Raw genomic sequence first — 16556 nt, 5'->3', positions numbered from 1 at the left:
ACTATAAAATTGGATTTAATCCTAAATCTGATTTTTCCCTGTAAGTTTGGATTTATTCCCTAATATTTTATTATATATATATATATATATATATATATATATATATATATATATATGTGTGTGTGTGTATGTGTGTATTTATATATATATATATATGCATACATAGGTGTGTGTGTGTGTATGTATATATACACATATATATATAAGCCCTGTAACAGAACATGGGAGGTAGGGCCTCCAACTAGGCTTTTTGCAATGCCCTTAAAGCCAGGAACTTTTCAGCACCCTCTCGTATTATAGCAGAACAATAATTTGTTGATCTTTCTGTAGGCACTACAGTTATGTTCTGTTTAACTTTGGCTATATATCTCTGTTTACCAAATCCACGTGTAAATCTCATTGTAGGTTAAATTCCCAGTGATCACAAGAACATTACACATCGCCCTATCAATCTCATTGTTGAATATCGAATTACTGAGAGGTCTTTGTTATTACTTTATTTGCTAGAAATAGCAGCCAAATCTGCTTGAAATCACATCTTAACCCTTTTATGGTGGAAATCAGATATCAAATATCCACTCAAAATTTCATTACCCTTAACTGTAGAAAGCAAATTTATATAACTACTCTGTCTTTTGTTGAACACTGCAATGTTTAGAATTTTTTACTTTTTTGTTAGGTTGAGGAAGTGTGACTTACTGAAAATACCAATTCTATTTTTTGGTAGATGTTTAACATCATTACTGGAATAACTATGAAATTTAATTTTGCAGTTAAAGGGTTGAAAAGGAAGTGGGGAACACATTGGAAAATGTAGTTTTTCGCAAGAGTGGCTTTGTGGTAAGCACAGGCGCAGGAGTGGCCGTGTGGTAAGTAGCTTGCTTACCAACCGCATGGTTCCGGGTTCAGTCCCACTGCGTGGCACCTTGGGCAAGTGTCTTCTACTATAGCCTCGGGCCGACCAAAGCCTTGTGAGTGGATTTGGTAGACAGAAACTGGAAGAAACCTGTCGTATATATGTATATGTATATATGTGTGTTTGTGTGTCTGTGTTTGTCCCCCCAACATCGATTGACAACCAATGCTGGTGTGTTCACATCCCCGTAACTTAGCAGTTCGGCAAAAGAGACCGATAGAATAAGTAGGCTTACAAAGAATAAGTCCTGGGGTTGATTTGCTCGACTAAAGGTGGTGCTCCAGCATGGCCACAGTCAACTGACTGAAACAAGTAAAAGCGTAAAAACATTATAATGTGTTTGAAGGAAAGACAGGATGATTTCAATATCTAGGACTACTTTGTTTCGTGTGTCTTTCTTGATTCTAAGATAGCAGGTTATGATTTGAGAAACGCTGGCTGTTCTTTCTAGCAATTCAAGCAAGTTTGAAGGCTTCCTTGAAGGCTCAAGCAACATAATTAAAGTTGATGAAAGCATGCAACCTTTCCAAACATAGCATTTAAATACATAGATTTACTTACAGTTTCTTCTAATCCAATTTGGATTAAATAAAATGTCTTTTACAGAACTTTTAACGGTATATCATCTGCTTCTTTGAGGTAACATGATTTTCTATCCTTTAGACCAGTTGCTCTCAAACTGACAAATGCTGACACCTCACCCATCCACCCCAAAAATTTGTGAAAATGTTTGCCCTTCTCTGACCCTTTTATTAGTGAAGAGAAGACAAAATAGTGTCTCCATTGATATACAAGAGGATACTGAAAACTTCCTGGGTTTGGGTAAAAGAAAATACAGGAGGATCAGTTAATTATGATTTTATTCAACATATTCCCTTCTCAGATTCACATACTTATTGCAGCAGTCCTTCAATTTTGCTAAGCTCTGTAAAAGAATTTGGAAGGTTGGGGCTACACCCAGGCCTTTTGCAATACCCTTAAAGCTTGGAACTTTTCAGCACACCCTCGTAATTGTTCTCGATTTACTTTAAACTTGAAAATTTTGGACTATCTTCACCCTTTTGATATCAACCTACCTTGAAACACACCTGGTTCCTTGATCCCAACCTGCCTGAGATTGACTCTTGTTCTTTAATAAATGCTTTGGGTCTTTTATATAAATCTATCTGAGACTACTCCTGCTTTTTTGACACAAACCTGCCTCCGAGTTCAACCCTGATTCTTTGATACAAACCTGCCTAAGATCAGCTCTGTTCTTTGATGCCAACTTTACCATTTTAAAGTAATCTAAATAGATAACCTTCCAAAACTTGTGTATTGATTTATGTTCCAAACACCAACTTGATTAGTCAGTTATAATTCTTCATTGATTTTAAAATGAATTAAAATAATGGCAGTGTATTACAAAAGAGTAAATTTGATTAAACATGGCAAGTTATCCATTCATTTTGAAAACCTTGCAGAACCCCCACCACTACCCCCACAGACAATGTGTCTAACTCTGCTCACTAAGTGACCAAATAACGACTAATGACATTCTTAACTCTTTTGACACTACCAACCTGTTTGAAATTAAACTTTTCTATCCTAATTTTATTTGAGAAACTTTTTATTAATTACTGTTCCAAATACCAGATTTAGTTTTTTTATTTTTACTGTCATTTACTTGTAAAATATATTGAAACACCTGTATTTTATAAGAAAATTAAGAACTGAATGATAGGTGTGAAAATACACCTGGTCTGATGATAACAAACAAGCTATCTTGATAAGAAAACAGCACTTTCGACTATGCTCATGATTTTGTAAAACTAAAATCTCTTTATTTCCTCTAACCTAACTAATTATTCTTTTATGGATTTCAGAAACAAAAATGGAAAATGACAAAGAAAAACAGAATCTTATTTTACAGAGCGTTGGGGATAATGATGCCCAGGTGGTTATTCATCGCCCAGTCTACTCCCAGGCAAAATTTGACATCGGCTTTGAGGGTAGCAAACGGCCTAACCCAACGTTAAAAGAAACCATCAAGCAGCAAGTGAAAAGCTGTAAGTGCTCAAATGCCTGCTTCACCAAATTCATCATTCAACTGTTTCCTTTCCTCACTATAATGAAGGGCTATAGTCTACGCCATGATCTTTTCAGTGACATTGTTGCTGGTCTTACTGTTGGAATAATGCATGTTCCTCAAGGTATTTCATACATTCTCCTTTTTGTTGTTGTTGTTAATGTTTCTTTTTTGGTTGTTTTTTTTGCTTTTCTCTTCTTCTTTAGAGCTTGTTATTGTGATGTTTTCTTCATTTATCCTTTATATCATCGCCATCATCATCATCATTGTTATAATAATGATAGTTTCAAATTTTGGCTCAGAGATAGCAGTTTTAAAGGGAGGGAATTAGTTGATTGCATTAATCCCAGAATCAACAGCTCCCAAAAAGGTTGCAAGACGCAACAAAAATTTTTAAAAAATAAATAAATAAATCAGTGGAAACTGAACCGGTGAGTGTGTTAAATAATAAGGCACTAAAAGAGAATGACTCTTCCCAGACACAACAGAATATACTTCAATACACGAACTCACATAAAGAATCTTGCAAATCAAATCCAAAAACGAACTTAACCCCTGTGCTTATCTGGAACTTATTACAGAGACCCTCCCACTTCATTAGGACAAAAGGCAAAGTCAGTCAATCTCAGCAGAATTTGAATTTAGAACATAGAAATGCTGCTATGCATTTTGTCCAACATGAGAACTACTTTGCTAGCTTGCTGCCTTCAGTTTTAAATTTTGGCACAAACCCAGCAATTATAGGGAAAGAAAATTTGGCAATGACATTAATATGTACATGCATATTATAATATATGTACATATATATAAATATGCATATGCAATATATGTAATATGCACGTGTAATATACTCTTTTACTTGTTACAGTCATTTGACTGTGGACATGCTGGAGCACTGCCTTTAGCTGAGCAATTCAACCCCAGGACTTATTCTTTGTAAGCCTAATACTTATATTATCGGTCTATTTTACCGAACTGCTAAGTTACGGGGACGTAAGCACATCAGCATTGGTTGTCAAGCAATGTTAGGCAAACAAACACAGACACACATACACACACACACATATATATATATATATATATATACAACGGGCTTCTTTCAGTTTCCATCTACCAAATCCACTTACAAGGCTTTGGTCGGCCCGAGGCTATAGTAGAAGACACTTGCCCAAGGTGTCACGCAGTGGGACTGAACCTGGAACCATGTGGTTCGTAAGCAAGCTACTTACCACTCAGCCATATATATGTATGTATGTATATATCATCATGACTGTTTTAATGTCCAGTTTTCATTGCTTACATGTGTTGAGCAGAACTTTTTGTGACGGATTTTCTACTGCAATATTCCCTTCCTGTTGCCATCCCTTACCTGTTTCCAAGTTAACTTGACTTCCCCCTTGACTGGACATGTTTTTTTATAGAAGACTGGAAGCAGCTACTTGTGTGACAGTGATGCTCACCTGCAACTATCTTGCAATGTCAAGACAAGGAGACAGACACGCATACGCATGCATGCACACACACACACACACACACTCACACCACACACAACAAGCTTTTTCTCTCTTTTAAATCCATTCACAAGGCTTTGACTATTCCAAGGCTATAATTGAAAACACTTGCTCAAGGTGAACAGTAAGCTCTCTCTCTCTCACTCTCTCCCCCTCTCTCTCTCACTCTCTCTACATACACACAGAGAGAGAGAGAGTGCTAACTTAGCCTAGAGGGGATTTCTGTATAGATAAACGTCCCACCCGCAACATTTCTATGCAAACATAATTACCATCTAACATTTCTTTTAATCATATGTTTTTCACTAATTAGATAGCTAAAGATAGATTCATTTTAATATTTAAGAAGTACCCCTCATTGAAATCGTAGCTTCCCCGAAGTGAAGTCTTCATTATTTTCAAATTCTTATCATTTATGTGTTAGAGTCATAATCTTGTTGTTTAACCCATGGTCAGCTCTTTTCAACCAGATCTACTACCAAGTACATTCCACATGTAGATTTTCTATCTTTTTTCTCCACTCAGTACCATATAATCGTATGTATCCTTCTGTTCTATGACTGTAGAATGTGATTCGAATGAGATTTTGGAGCTATTTCTAGCAAGTTAATGAGGTTTCCACATGAGATGTGACTGTAAGGAACACTAGTAGGTATGGTGGGGGTGGCAGTGGTGCTGCTGTTGGTGTTTGTGATGGTAGTTAATGGCAATGACAGTTGTAGCTGTGGTGGTGGTAGTAGTGGTGGTTTGTTAGCTGAGTGCTGGTTCTGGTGGTAGCTTGATGGTTGTGACATTTGTAGTGGTGATGGTGGTGGTGGTGGTACTTTGATAGTAGTGACACTAGTAGCCATGGTAGTGATGGTGGTACTTTAATAATAGTGACACTAGTAGTCATGGTGATAGTGGTGGTGGTGATAGTGCTACTTTGGTAGTAGTGGCACTAGTAGCCATGGTGGTGGTACTTTGATAGTAGTAACACTAGTAGCCATGATGATGGTGGTACTTTGATAATAGTGACAGTAGTAGCTGTGGTGGTGTTGTTGTTGTTGGTGGTGGTACTTTGATAGTAGTGACAATAGTAGCTGTGGTGGTGGTGATGGTAGTATCAGTGATATCTTGATGGTAGTGATGCTACTTTGACGATAGTGATAATAGTAGCGGTGATGGTCTGATCATAGTAACACTCGTGGTTGTAGTTTTGGTCGGTCTTCAACACCGCCACAACCACCAACCACTACTACTGATATTTTCACACAACATTAACACTAACCCTTATCATTACTCCATACGGCACCTCTACTCCCGTACTCCCTCTGCCATCATTATCCAAACATTTTCTCTACTTTAGCTGTGTATTGACTACTTTCATTGGAAATGTATGAATGATTCTCTGTCCCTGCCCTAACAGCTATAGCTAATTACAAACAAGTAATTATACATAATAGAAATTAAATAAATACACTTAACTAGCTTCCACCCAATTCCACTGACTTCTAGGTGAAGGCCAGCGTAATACAACTGCATCTTGTCATATGATACACACACACACACACACACACATCTTGTATCTATTCAGACAAAACACTTGTATTATGTATAATTAATTAAACTTAGTAAAGCTGATTAGCATGAACTACATTAATCACTTTGTTTTGTCCCTGACACATGAATACATTGTGGCTTTGCATTGGTCCTGATTATATGATTAATATTTCAATTTATTAATTACTAACAGTATAGCCTGGCGTTGCCCAGGATTAAGTTAGGATTATTAAGTTAATCAAGCGCTTTATTTCAAACCAAACTAAGTAACACTGATGTCAGATTTGAGCGAAATCTGTTGAAATTGGTAAACGTTTGGCTAAAAATGGGTTACAGACAATTTGATTGGGAAATCCCATTAGGAGTCGGTTTATCAATTTTTCCACTCATCAATTGTTTTCTTTTTTTTGGAGAATTTAAAAATTCAAAGATCCCATGTGTCCTAAGTAACACCAGCATCAAGTTTGAACAAAATACATCAAAATTGGTAAAAGTTATGGTTGAAAATGGGATGTAGCCAATTTTAGTGGGAAATCCTATAAGGTTTATCGATTTTTCATCCTGATTGAATGGAAAACACCATAAGGAATCAGTTTATTGATTTTTCACCCCAAATAGGACTTAACCGAACAAAACATTGCTGATTCAAAAAATTTATATTTATACTTTAAAGTTGGTTTCACACCCAACCCAGTTCTGCAGAATCAGTGTCGCAATGGGAATGCATGGGTTGGGAGTTTGACCAGCATATATGTGTGTGTATCATCATCATCATTTAACGTCCATTGTCCATGCTGCCATGGGTTGGATGGCTTGACCAGGGCTGCCAAGCTAGAAGGCTACACCAGACCCCAGTCTGATTTGGCATGGTTTCTATGGCTGGATGCCCTTCCTAATGCCAACCACTCCAAGAGTGTAATGGGTGCTTTTATGTGCTACCAGCATGGATTTCATTTGCATGACACCAGTATCTGCCATGGCTGTGGTTTTACTTGACTTGATGGGTCTTCTCAAGTGTGACATAATGCCAAGGTCTTGGTCATTCGTCATTGCCTCCACAAAGCCCAACACTCCAAAGGAGCTTTTCACATGCTATTAGCATCAACCACTTTGCCTCCATGAGGCCCAATGCTCGAAAGGTACTTTTTAGGTGCCAGTTACGTGACACCAGCATGAGCCACAACTACAATTTCACTTGGTGTGACATGTCTTCTCAAACACTGCATATCACCAATGGTCTCGGTCACTAGTGATTACCTGTGTGAGGCCCTGAGTTTACCTCTACCACAAGTTCCCTCCACAGTTGGAGATCGGCACTTCTTTACACAGCTGTCCTTGCCCATGCACATCACGTAACCATACCATCATGTAACCATACCACCACATCCAATGCCTATTATACCCAACTTTTCTCTCAAGATGCTTATACTGTCGTACATGCACACTGACATAGCACATCCAGTGAAGCATACAGGCTTTATTTCTTTCAAGCCTATGCATGTCTTTGGCTGTCATAGCCCATGTTTCACTGCTGTGTAACATAGCTGTTTGCACACAGGCATCATGCAATCTGCCTTCCACTCTGAGGGAAAGGCCCTTTGTTACCAGCAGAGATGGGAACTCTCTGAACTTTGCCCAGCCTGTTCTTATTCTCACAGCTATGTTCTTGGAACACACACACACACATGCTCACACATGTGCACGGTGTTAGGAAGGGCATTCAGCTAAAGAGACCTTGCCAAAACATACGATAAGGCTTGGCACAGCTCTCTGGCTTGTCAGCTCTTAACAAAACTGTTCAGTCCATGCAAACATGGAGGACAGACATTAAATCATGATGATGATAGTGGAACCACTGTCAACACTGCAGCTGCATGTAGTAGGTTTTTTTTTTTTAATCCATTCTAAATATATATATATATCATAATAAGCAACAAGGATCTCTGGATATCCTTGTTACTTATTTTGATTTTAATCACCTTACTTTAAAATTGTATGGATAATACTGTACTAAATTCTAATGCCTCAACTTAAGTACTGTATTCATCTGAATTTAAATTAAAGCTAAATATATATATTAGTATTTGCTTGTAGTAGATCTCTAATACTTTCTAGCCAAGAGATCAGAAATAAATAGGGTGAGATTTGTGTCAATTTTCAGATGTCATTGATGTATATACAAATGCATTTTGTATGGTGGACTTATAAAAGTTGTGTGCTTTAAGTTGTTCACTTTGCAATTGTGGTTTTGTGTTTGATCTCATCATGTGGCACTTTGATCAAGAGTCATCTACCATAGTCTTTGGTTGACCAATGCTATGTGAGAGTAATAGTTAGAAATTACACAGAAGCCTGTTTTGTGTGTGTGTGTGCGTTGTGATGTTTAGAGTTTCATAAACAAAAACAACCTACAGTGATTCAATGTTGTATAAAGTATCTTACTTGAAATCATGGCTGGGTTGGCATTAGGAAGGGCATCCAGTTGTAGAATATAGCCTTGAGGAGTCTTGTTCCATCCAGACCATCACAGGAAAATGCAGATGTAAAAATGATGATGATCATCATCATTGTTTAACATCCACTTTTCTGTGATGGCATGTGTTGGACAGAATTTTTTGAGATAAATTTTCTACAACCAGATGCTTTACTATCACCAATTTTGACCTGTTTCCAAATAAGGTTATAATACCCCATGCCCAGACATGTTTTCATGGAACACTGGAGATGAAGGACACCACTTGCACAACAGTAACACTCATATACAACTATCATGCGATGGAGACAGTAACACCACCTTTATGCATGCACACACACACGCACATGCACACACACACACAATGTACTTTCAGTTTCCATCTATCAAATCCACTCTCAAGTCTTCGGTTAACCTGAGGCCGTACTAGAGTATACATGCAGCAGGTGCCATACAGTTGGACTAAATCCAAGATCATATGGTCAGGATGTCAACTTCTTACCGCACAATCATGTCTGCATGTGCACCAATAGTGTCAGCACTATAAATAACGGGCATTTAATGTTAATCCGAGAAAATGGCAAGCTGAGAGAATTGTTAGCATCCCAGGCAAAATGCTTGGTGGCATTTCATCCGTCTTTACATTCTGAGTTCAAATTATGCTGAGGTCAACTTTACCTTTTTTTTCCTTTCGGGGTCAATAAAATAAGTACCAGCTGAACACTGGAGTTGATGTAATCGATTTAGCCCCTCCCCTCAAATTACTGGCTTGCGCCAAAGTTTGAAATCAATATGTTAAACTGAGAAGGTCATCAAGACTAGTCCTTTTCAGTTTTTTCTAGATGAGGGTCAGAAATAACTTGGTACAGTTTACAACATTTGGAATTAGTTTCACTTTCATAACATGCTTTCATCCCATATCTACATCATTGCTCCATACTTCAACACTGCTATTGTAGCATGCTGTTTATATCTGTTCTCTATAATCTCATCATTCTTATGATTTCTGATTTGTTATTGCACACAATCAGTTGTACTGGAAACATTATTTATAACAGTTTCTTATTGTCTGTCTGCCTACCTACTTGCTTAGTTGCTTGCCTACTTACCTACTTACTTACTTACCTACCTTCCTGCCTGCCTATTTGCTTGCCTACCTGCTCGTGCACTTGTCTATCTATTTTCATTTTCCATTTTCTCCAATTCTGATGAGGACCCACCGATTTTACTGTAAATACAGCATTGCATCACATCAAAATTGGTGTCATCTAATCTGTGACAACCAAGATTTTCACTTGATATAATTATTTTGCCCCAGAAACAACGGAGAAGACTTCCAACTGGATCTGGTCAAGGAGAAATTGAAGCATATTTCAAAAGGCATAATTTACATGACAGACAACAGTCATCTTTCACTTAACCATCCAGGAGGGTTGCGATGCAGACAATAGCATAGAATGTGACAGCAGAGGAGTACCCAAGAATCATGGCCTGGCTGCAACCCAGGCACACTTACTGTGTAAAGAATTAAAGGATGAAACACTTGTGTGAGGGGCAGATGGTTTCTTCTCCAAAGACCTGCTGTTGAGCTCTCTTGAGGGTTTCTTACTACTTTTATCCCACACCTAGTTTGGTCTGTCTCCAGTACCCCAAACCTAACTTAGCCCATCTGTGTCAGATACCTTCTACCATCAAATGTATATTATCCTTTATCCTTTACTGTTACTATCCATTTGCAGTGCATTCATCGATGTACAATTTTGATATTCAGCTGGGGAGGGGGGATTTCCATCCCATTCAGCATTGTCATTCAGAAATGGTCAACATTTCTTGTAGTTTAATATGGTATATTCAGTGAATTGCAGGCATGGCTCTGTGGTTAAGAAATTTGCTTTGCAACCACAAGATTTCAGGTTCAGTCCCATTGTATGCAACCTTGGGCAAGTATCTTTTATTATAGCCCTGAGTCGTCTGTATTAATTGCCCAAATTTCACTACCATACACTGACGTACATGCACCTCATAGTCTCCTACATTCGCATTCCATATTTCACTATCATACACCACCACACATCTTACACACAGCCAGTTCTAAGCCAATTAGAGAGACTAGTTCAAATTGATCCCCATACAAAGAGCAGGCTCCATGCACATATTTGAGCAAAGGACGCCATGATGAATTTTTAGTATATCAGCACTTTTTGTCTGGGACTTGTGTACTACACGAAGCATAAAACATCACTTTTCAGCTTTTGTAGAGTACAGGGCTCCAACTAGGCTCCGTGCTTTCTAGTGTCAGCCCTGCTTACACACACCACATATAGTCCTTTACATTCACCATCACCTCTTATACATCATATAATGTTCTGCACTTTCCCTATTCTATCTTCTTCTACTGCCATATATTGCCACACATTTTATATTTTATGTGTAGGCGTAAGAGTGGCTGTGTGGTAAGTAGCTTGCTTACCAACCACATGGCTCCAGGTTCAGTCCCACTGCGTGGCACCTTGGGCAAGTGTCTTCTATAGCCTCAGGCCGACCAAAGCCTTGTGAGTGGATTTGGTAGACGGAAACTGAAAGAAGCCTGACGTATATATGTATATATACATGTATGTGTGTGTGTATGTTTGTGTGTCTGTGTTTGTCTCCCCAACATCGCTTCACAACCAATGCTGGTGTGCTTACGTCCCTGTAACTTAGCGGTTCAGCAAAAGAGACCGATAGAATAAATACTAGGCTTACAAAGAATAAGTCCTGGGGTCGATTTGCTTGACTAAAAGCGGTGCTCCAGCATGGCCACGGTCACATGACTGAAACAAATAAAAGAGTAAATGAGTTTTTATCTGCATCAATCATGAGTGTTCCAATTGTCTGATCAATGGACCAGACTATTCAGTGAACTGGAACGAGAATCAGTGAGCATCTTTCACATGCATACTCTTAATGTAATTCTCAAGGACATTCAGTATGGTATAGTGTGTGGAGAAGAATGGATTGTTTTTTCACTACAGGTACAGTTTACCCAGCAGGTTTCCAACTAGTTTTCATCCTCTCAATTTCACTCACAAGTCATCTTTAGTTTATCGAAGGCTTACCATAAAATACACTTGCCCACCTGAGGTACCATGCTGTGGAATGCAACTTTTTTCTTGCCTTATGCACCCTTTTCAAGCCTAGCCAGGCTCATGAGCCGGGTTTCCCAGTTTCTGTGGCGTATGTGCTCCCCCTCCCCCAGCTGGATGGGACACCAGTCCATCGCAGCGTTACTCAAGAAACAGGAAGAGAGAGTGAGAGAAAGTTGGGACAGAAGAGTACAACAGGAGTCGCCACTACCCCCTGCCAGAGCCTCGTGGGGCTTTAGATGTTTTCGCTCAATAAACACACACAACGCCCGGTCTGGGAATCGAAACCGTGATCCTCCAACTGCGAGTCCGCTGCCCTAACCACTGGGCCATTGCACCTCCACTGGAATGCAACTTAAGGATGTCTTAATGGCTAAGAAATTTGCTTCGCAATCATGAGGACCTGTTTCCATCTTATACATACAAGTGCAGGTGTGATTATGTGGTAAGAAGCTTACTTTCCAACCACATAGTTCTGAGTTCAGTCCTACTGTGTGGCACCTTGGGCAAGTATCTTCTGTTATAACCTTGAGTTTACCAAAGCCTTGTTTGTGGACTTGGTAGATGGAAACTGAAAGAAGGCCGTTGTATATATGTAGCTGTGTGTTTGTGTTTATCTCCCACCACCACTTGGGAACCAGTGTTAGTGTGTTTATGTCCCTGTAAATTAGCTGTTCAACAAAAGAGACCAATAACATAAGTAGCAGGCTTTAAAAAAAAGTATTGGGTTGATTCATTCAACTAAAAATTCCTCAAGGCAGTGCTCCAGAATGGCTGCAGTCTAATGACTGACACTAATAAAAAGACAAAGGAAAAGACATATATATACTCATCTACAACCACTATTCCTTGTTCCAATGCCTTATTGTATATACTCACCTACCTACATATAAGAAACTATTTTATTTATGAAGTAAGAAATATTTATCTGCTAGGGAAACATATAAAGAATACACTGGAAGTTCTCAATTACATATTTCATTAAATACCAGACTTCATATTTAAACCTTAGTATTTACAGGCATAAGGTAGTACCTCTAGTCAAGACACACAACTTTGCTTCCTACAAGTTGACCGACTGAGAATTAGCCATTTACGTCCTACTCAGTGGTTAAGTATAAACTGTTGACAAGTGTAATTAATTGGTATGCTATTAGGAAGAGGAAATGTCTAAAATTTCAGACAGCAGTACCCTTTCTTAGAAAGCACTACTGTCTGAAAAGTCAGAGTTTTATCTTCCTCGCAGAAAGCCAATATTTGTTCCACTTTTCAACTGTTTATGCTCACTGTCTGCTGAAAAATACGATTGCTAAGTTTTCTCAGATGATCGTCATCGTCTTCATCATTTAATGTATCTCTTTAATGCTGGGATGGGTTGGATGGTTTGACAGGATCTGAGTAGGGAAAATAAAATACTTGGTTTGACAAATAAACGTCTCACTCCTGGTCAAATGGTCTGCAGTTGAAAGAGCCAGTTATTCAGGCTCAAAGTTTCCATCCACCACCCCTTCTCCAAATAAATCTGTTCCCTTAGCTGCTCTCTGAACTACTCAAACCAACACTAATTCTTTGACCAAATCTTCTCCTGCCCTGAATATATATATATATATATATATATAATATATATATATATATATATATATATATATCAAAATAAGCAACAAGGATATCCAGAGGTAATGCAGTACCCCTGGATATCCTTGTTGCTTATTTTGATTTTAATTACCTTATTTTGAAATTGCATGGATAATACCATACTAAATTCTGGTTCCACAACTTAAGTACCATATTCATCTGAATCTAAATTTTATATATATATATATATATATATATAAATATAGTGAGAATTTACAAAAAAACGAAAGACAAAGACAGGTGTGTAAACAGCAAACAGATGCATTAGTTTAACGCTTGGGAAGTGAGAAAGTCTTTTACGTTTCAATCCTATGCTCTTTCACAGAAAGGAACACAGAAATAAACAGGGAAAGAAAATAGAAAAAGGTTTAGTGGCTAGCGATCTATCTATCTATATATATATATATATATATATATATATATATATATATATATATATATATAGATATATAAGAAAAATAGAAAAAGAGACAAACACTCAAGATGTTATTAAATCATTTATATCTTCATATTTCCTACACATGTTTCAATGGATGCATCCAAAATATGTCTGACAGGATGAATAACGGTCAGCTATGCATCAATATCTTTTTCTATTTTTCCTATTTTTCTCCTAAATACATCTTGCTTGTCCCCAGATTCAAATCCCACACAAGTGTGTCCATTGTTTCCTAGGACACTTAAGCAATATTTAGCTACCTTGGAATTATTCCCTCGGATCCTTCCTATAGATAGTACACTTATATATGTATATATATATATCCGACCTTTTTATCATCACAACTACTCAACACATCCACATACTACACCATGCTCTTCACCCCCATCTCTATGGCACTTCAAGTGAGCTGAATATTTAAAACTGCCAGTTTTATGTCAGTTATTCCTGGCAGCAAACATATTTCACTCCTGATCTGTCAGAAACACCTAAGTGGGTGACTGAAACCATCCTTCTAAGCATGTCCCTCAACAACTCATACACAAATTGTCAGGCCCCAAAATACCCCCAAGTGGTTCCTTCATAGCTTGCTACAGTTGTTCGACCTCCAAAAGACAAGTCTTATAACCCATGGTGAAATTCACCCCACCCCACTCAAAAAATAAATAAATAAATGGACAGCATTTATTTAACAACAGAAACTCTTGCAAGCCTTTTATCAGAACTGAAAAAGATGCCCTTGTGAATATTCCAGTTCTCAAGCTATTCTCTCTACTCAATTGCTACTGATCTTCTTGCTCTCTTACAAAAAGAATTTTCACCAACTTTGCAAGATCCTCTTTCCTGCAACTTCTCAGCAAAATGGTTCTATATGCAGTACCCCTATAGAGAAAGCCTCCAACTTTGCTGTCCATTTTATATCCAATTCTGCATTAGATACACTTCAAAAATCTTCGAATGTATCTCCCTCAACTCCAGGTTCCCCATTTCACATACAGATATACCATCTATGAAAGTATCTCCAGTTGCTTCAAATCAACATGGTTACTGACCAGACAATGTTCCCTCTGTTGCCCTCAAATATTTTGTCACGGAACTTGATCCTATAATCTCCAAACTCACTCTCTCAATAGAGATGTATCATGATCTTTGGAAACACACTATAGTGTGTACCATTCCCAAGAAGAGTAAACTCTTTGACCTTGCCAACTATTGCCCCTTCACATTGATACCTAATCACTACCTAACAGTGACTGTCTCTATACATACTGAGTTATCCGACCATTTTATCATCACAACTACACAACACATCCACATACTACACCATGCTCTTCACCCCCATCTCTATGGCACTTCAAGTGTGCTGAATATTTGAAACTGCCAGTGTCTTGAAGGTAATAGAGATAACTGTTAACAACCATGTTCTCCAAACTGTTGAATCTCTCAGTCTCTCAACAACCATTGCTGTGACTTCCTTAGAGTCACATCCACTGGAAACCTAGTCACCTATGTCACCCTCTTATGGGCTCTCACATTAAAGAAATTCAATGAAAGCCATCGTATTGTCCCAGACATTAGTAAAACTTTTGACTGTGTCTCTCATGTGAATCTCTTATTGAAACCCTGTAGTTCCTCTGTTCTGCTCCTGGCTGGTCTTATGCAAGTTATACTTATCCACTTGTATCCTCTCTTATCACCCATGTTGTGTCCAATCTCCCAGGCCCAGGCCTCTTACTAACCACCTCACCTCATCCAGTCCTTTCGCATAGAACACTGATCCTCTGGAGATCCCCTCCCTTCTGCCTCCCACTCATTTTTTTCTGCTGTTGTTGACTTGTAACACCCTAAGCACAACATTAACAGCATTATTCTCACCTGTCTCTGAGAGCTTGTGAAGGCCATGGGCACTACCTCTTTTTCCAAACACAGCAACTAAAAACAAAATAAACAAATAAAACTTGATAAATAAATCATCTTGTTACCAGTCATAGTTGGATGGTTAGTAAAAAAGGACATCCATCTACGTGTAAAAATAATTAGAGACAAATACAAGTATATCGAATACCATACAACATAAATTCTTAATTTGTTAAAATTATCTCCACTTCTGGAAGATATGTCATAATTACCAAAGGGCACTAGCTCTATATGAGAAGGAGAAATAATCTCAAGAATCAAGAATTCTCCAACGTTGGCATTACAAACCCTTTCGTTACCATATTTATTTTGAGATGCTCTATATTTCTTTCAATTATTTTAAATATAACAAAGAATTTAGTAAAATAACTTAGTTATCATTAAGCTAGTGTTAGGAACATAAATTGTGACTAAGGTTTGGTGGAAGATTTTAATTCAAAACTTATGAAAACAGGACATTTGTACTACTGAGCCAGAGCCAGTTTCAGTCGGGTTGATAATGAAAGGGTTAATCCTTTAGCATTTAAAGCAGCCATATCCAGTTCAGATATTCTACCTGTTTAATGTTCAAACTGTCTGAATCTGGCCTTTTGCACCTACTGTACAACGTCATTCTGAAAATATTCTATAACAACATTGCAATATCAAAGGTACATGATAATGTATGATTAATTCAAAGCAATATGAATAAATAAGTATCAAATTCAACAGTCCACTCAGCTGGCAAAAATGAGTAGTACCTGTATTATAAAAGGGCCAGTCTTGTCTCACTCTGTCATGCTGAATGTCCTTGAAGACTACGTTAAGGTTACCTGTGTCTATGGAGTACTCAGCCACTTGCATATTTATTTCACAAGCAGGCTTTTCTGTTGATCGGATCAACTGGAACCCTTGTTTTAACTGATGGAGTGCCGATAAACTTTGACAGGG

At 38.0% G+C, this 16556-nt stretch overlaps 1 protein-coding gene across 4 annotated transcripts in view; it reads left to right on the top strand.

Annotated features, from left to right (window-relative positions):
* Positions 1 to 16556, top strand: part of LOC115212317 (sulfate transporter) — a 295950-nt gene that overhangs the window by 224431 nt on the left and 54963 nt on the right. For all 4 annotated transcript variants that reach the window (XM_036502783.1, XM_029781178.2, XM_036502784.1 and 1 more), the window contains one exon: positions 2782 to 3108. In XM_036502783.1, coding sequence (XP_036358676.1) covers positions 2782 to 3108 — 327 coding nt within the window. The remainder of the gene's footprint in view (positions 1 to 2781; positions 3109 to 16556) is intronic.

Source organism: Octopus sinensis, linkage group LG5, assembly GCF_006345805.1.
Source record: "Octopus sinensis linkage group LG5, ASM634580v1, whole genome shotgun sequence".
Classification (NCBI taxonomy): domain Eukaryota; kingdom Metazoa; phylum Mollusca; class Cephalopoda; order Octopoda; family Octopodidae; genus Octopus; species Octopus sinensis.
Note: the sequence above shows the minus strand (reverse complement) of the source record. Positions and strands in the feature narration are given on the sequence as shown.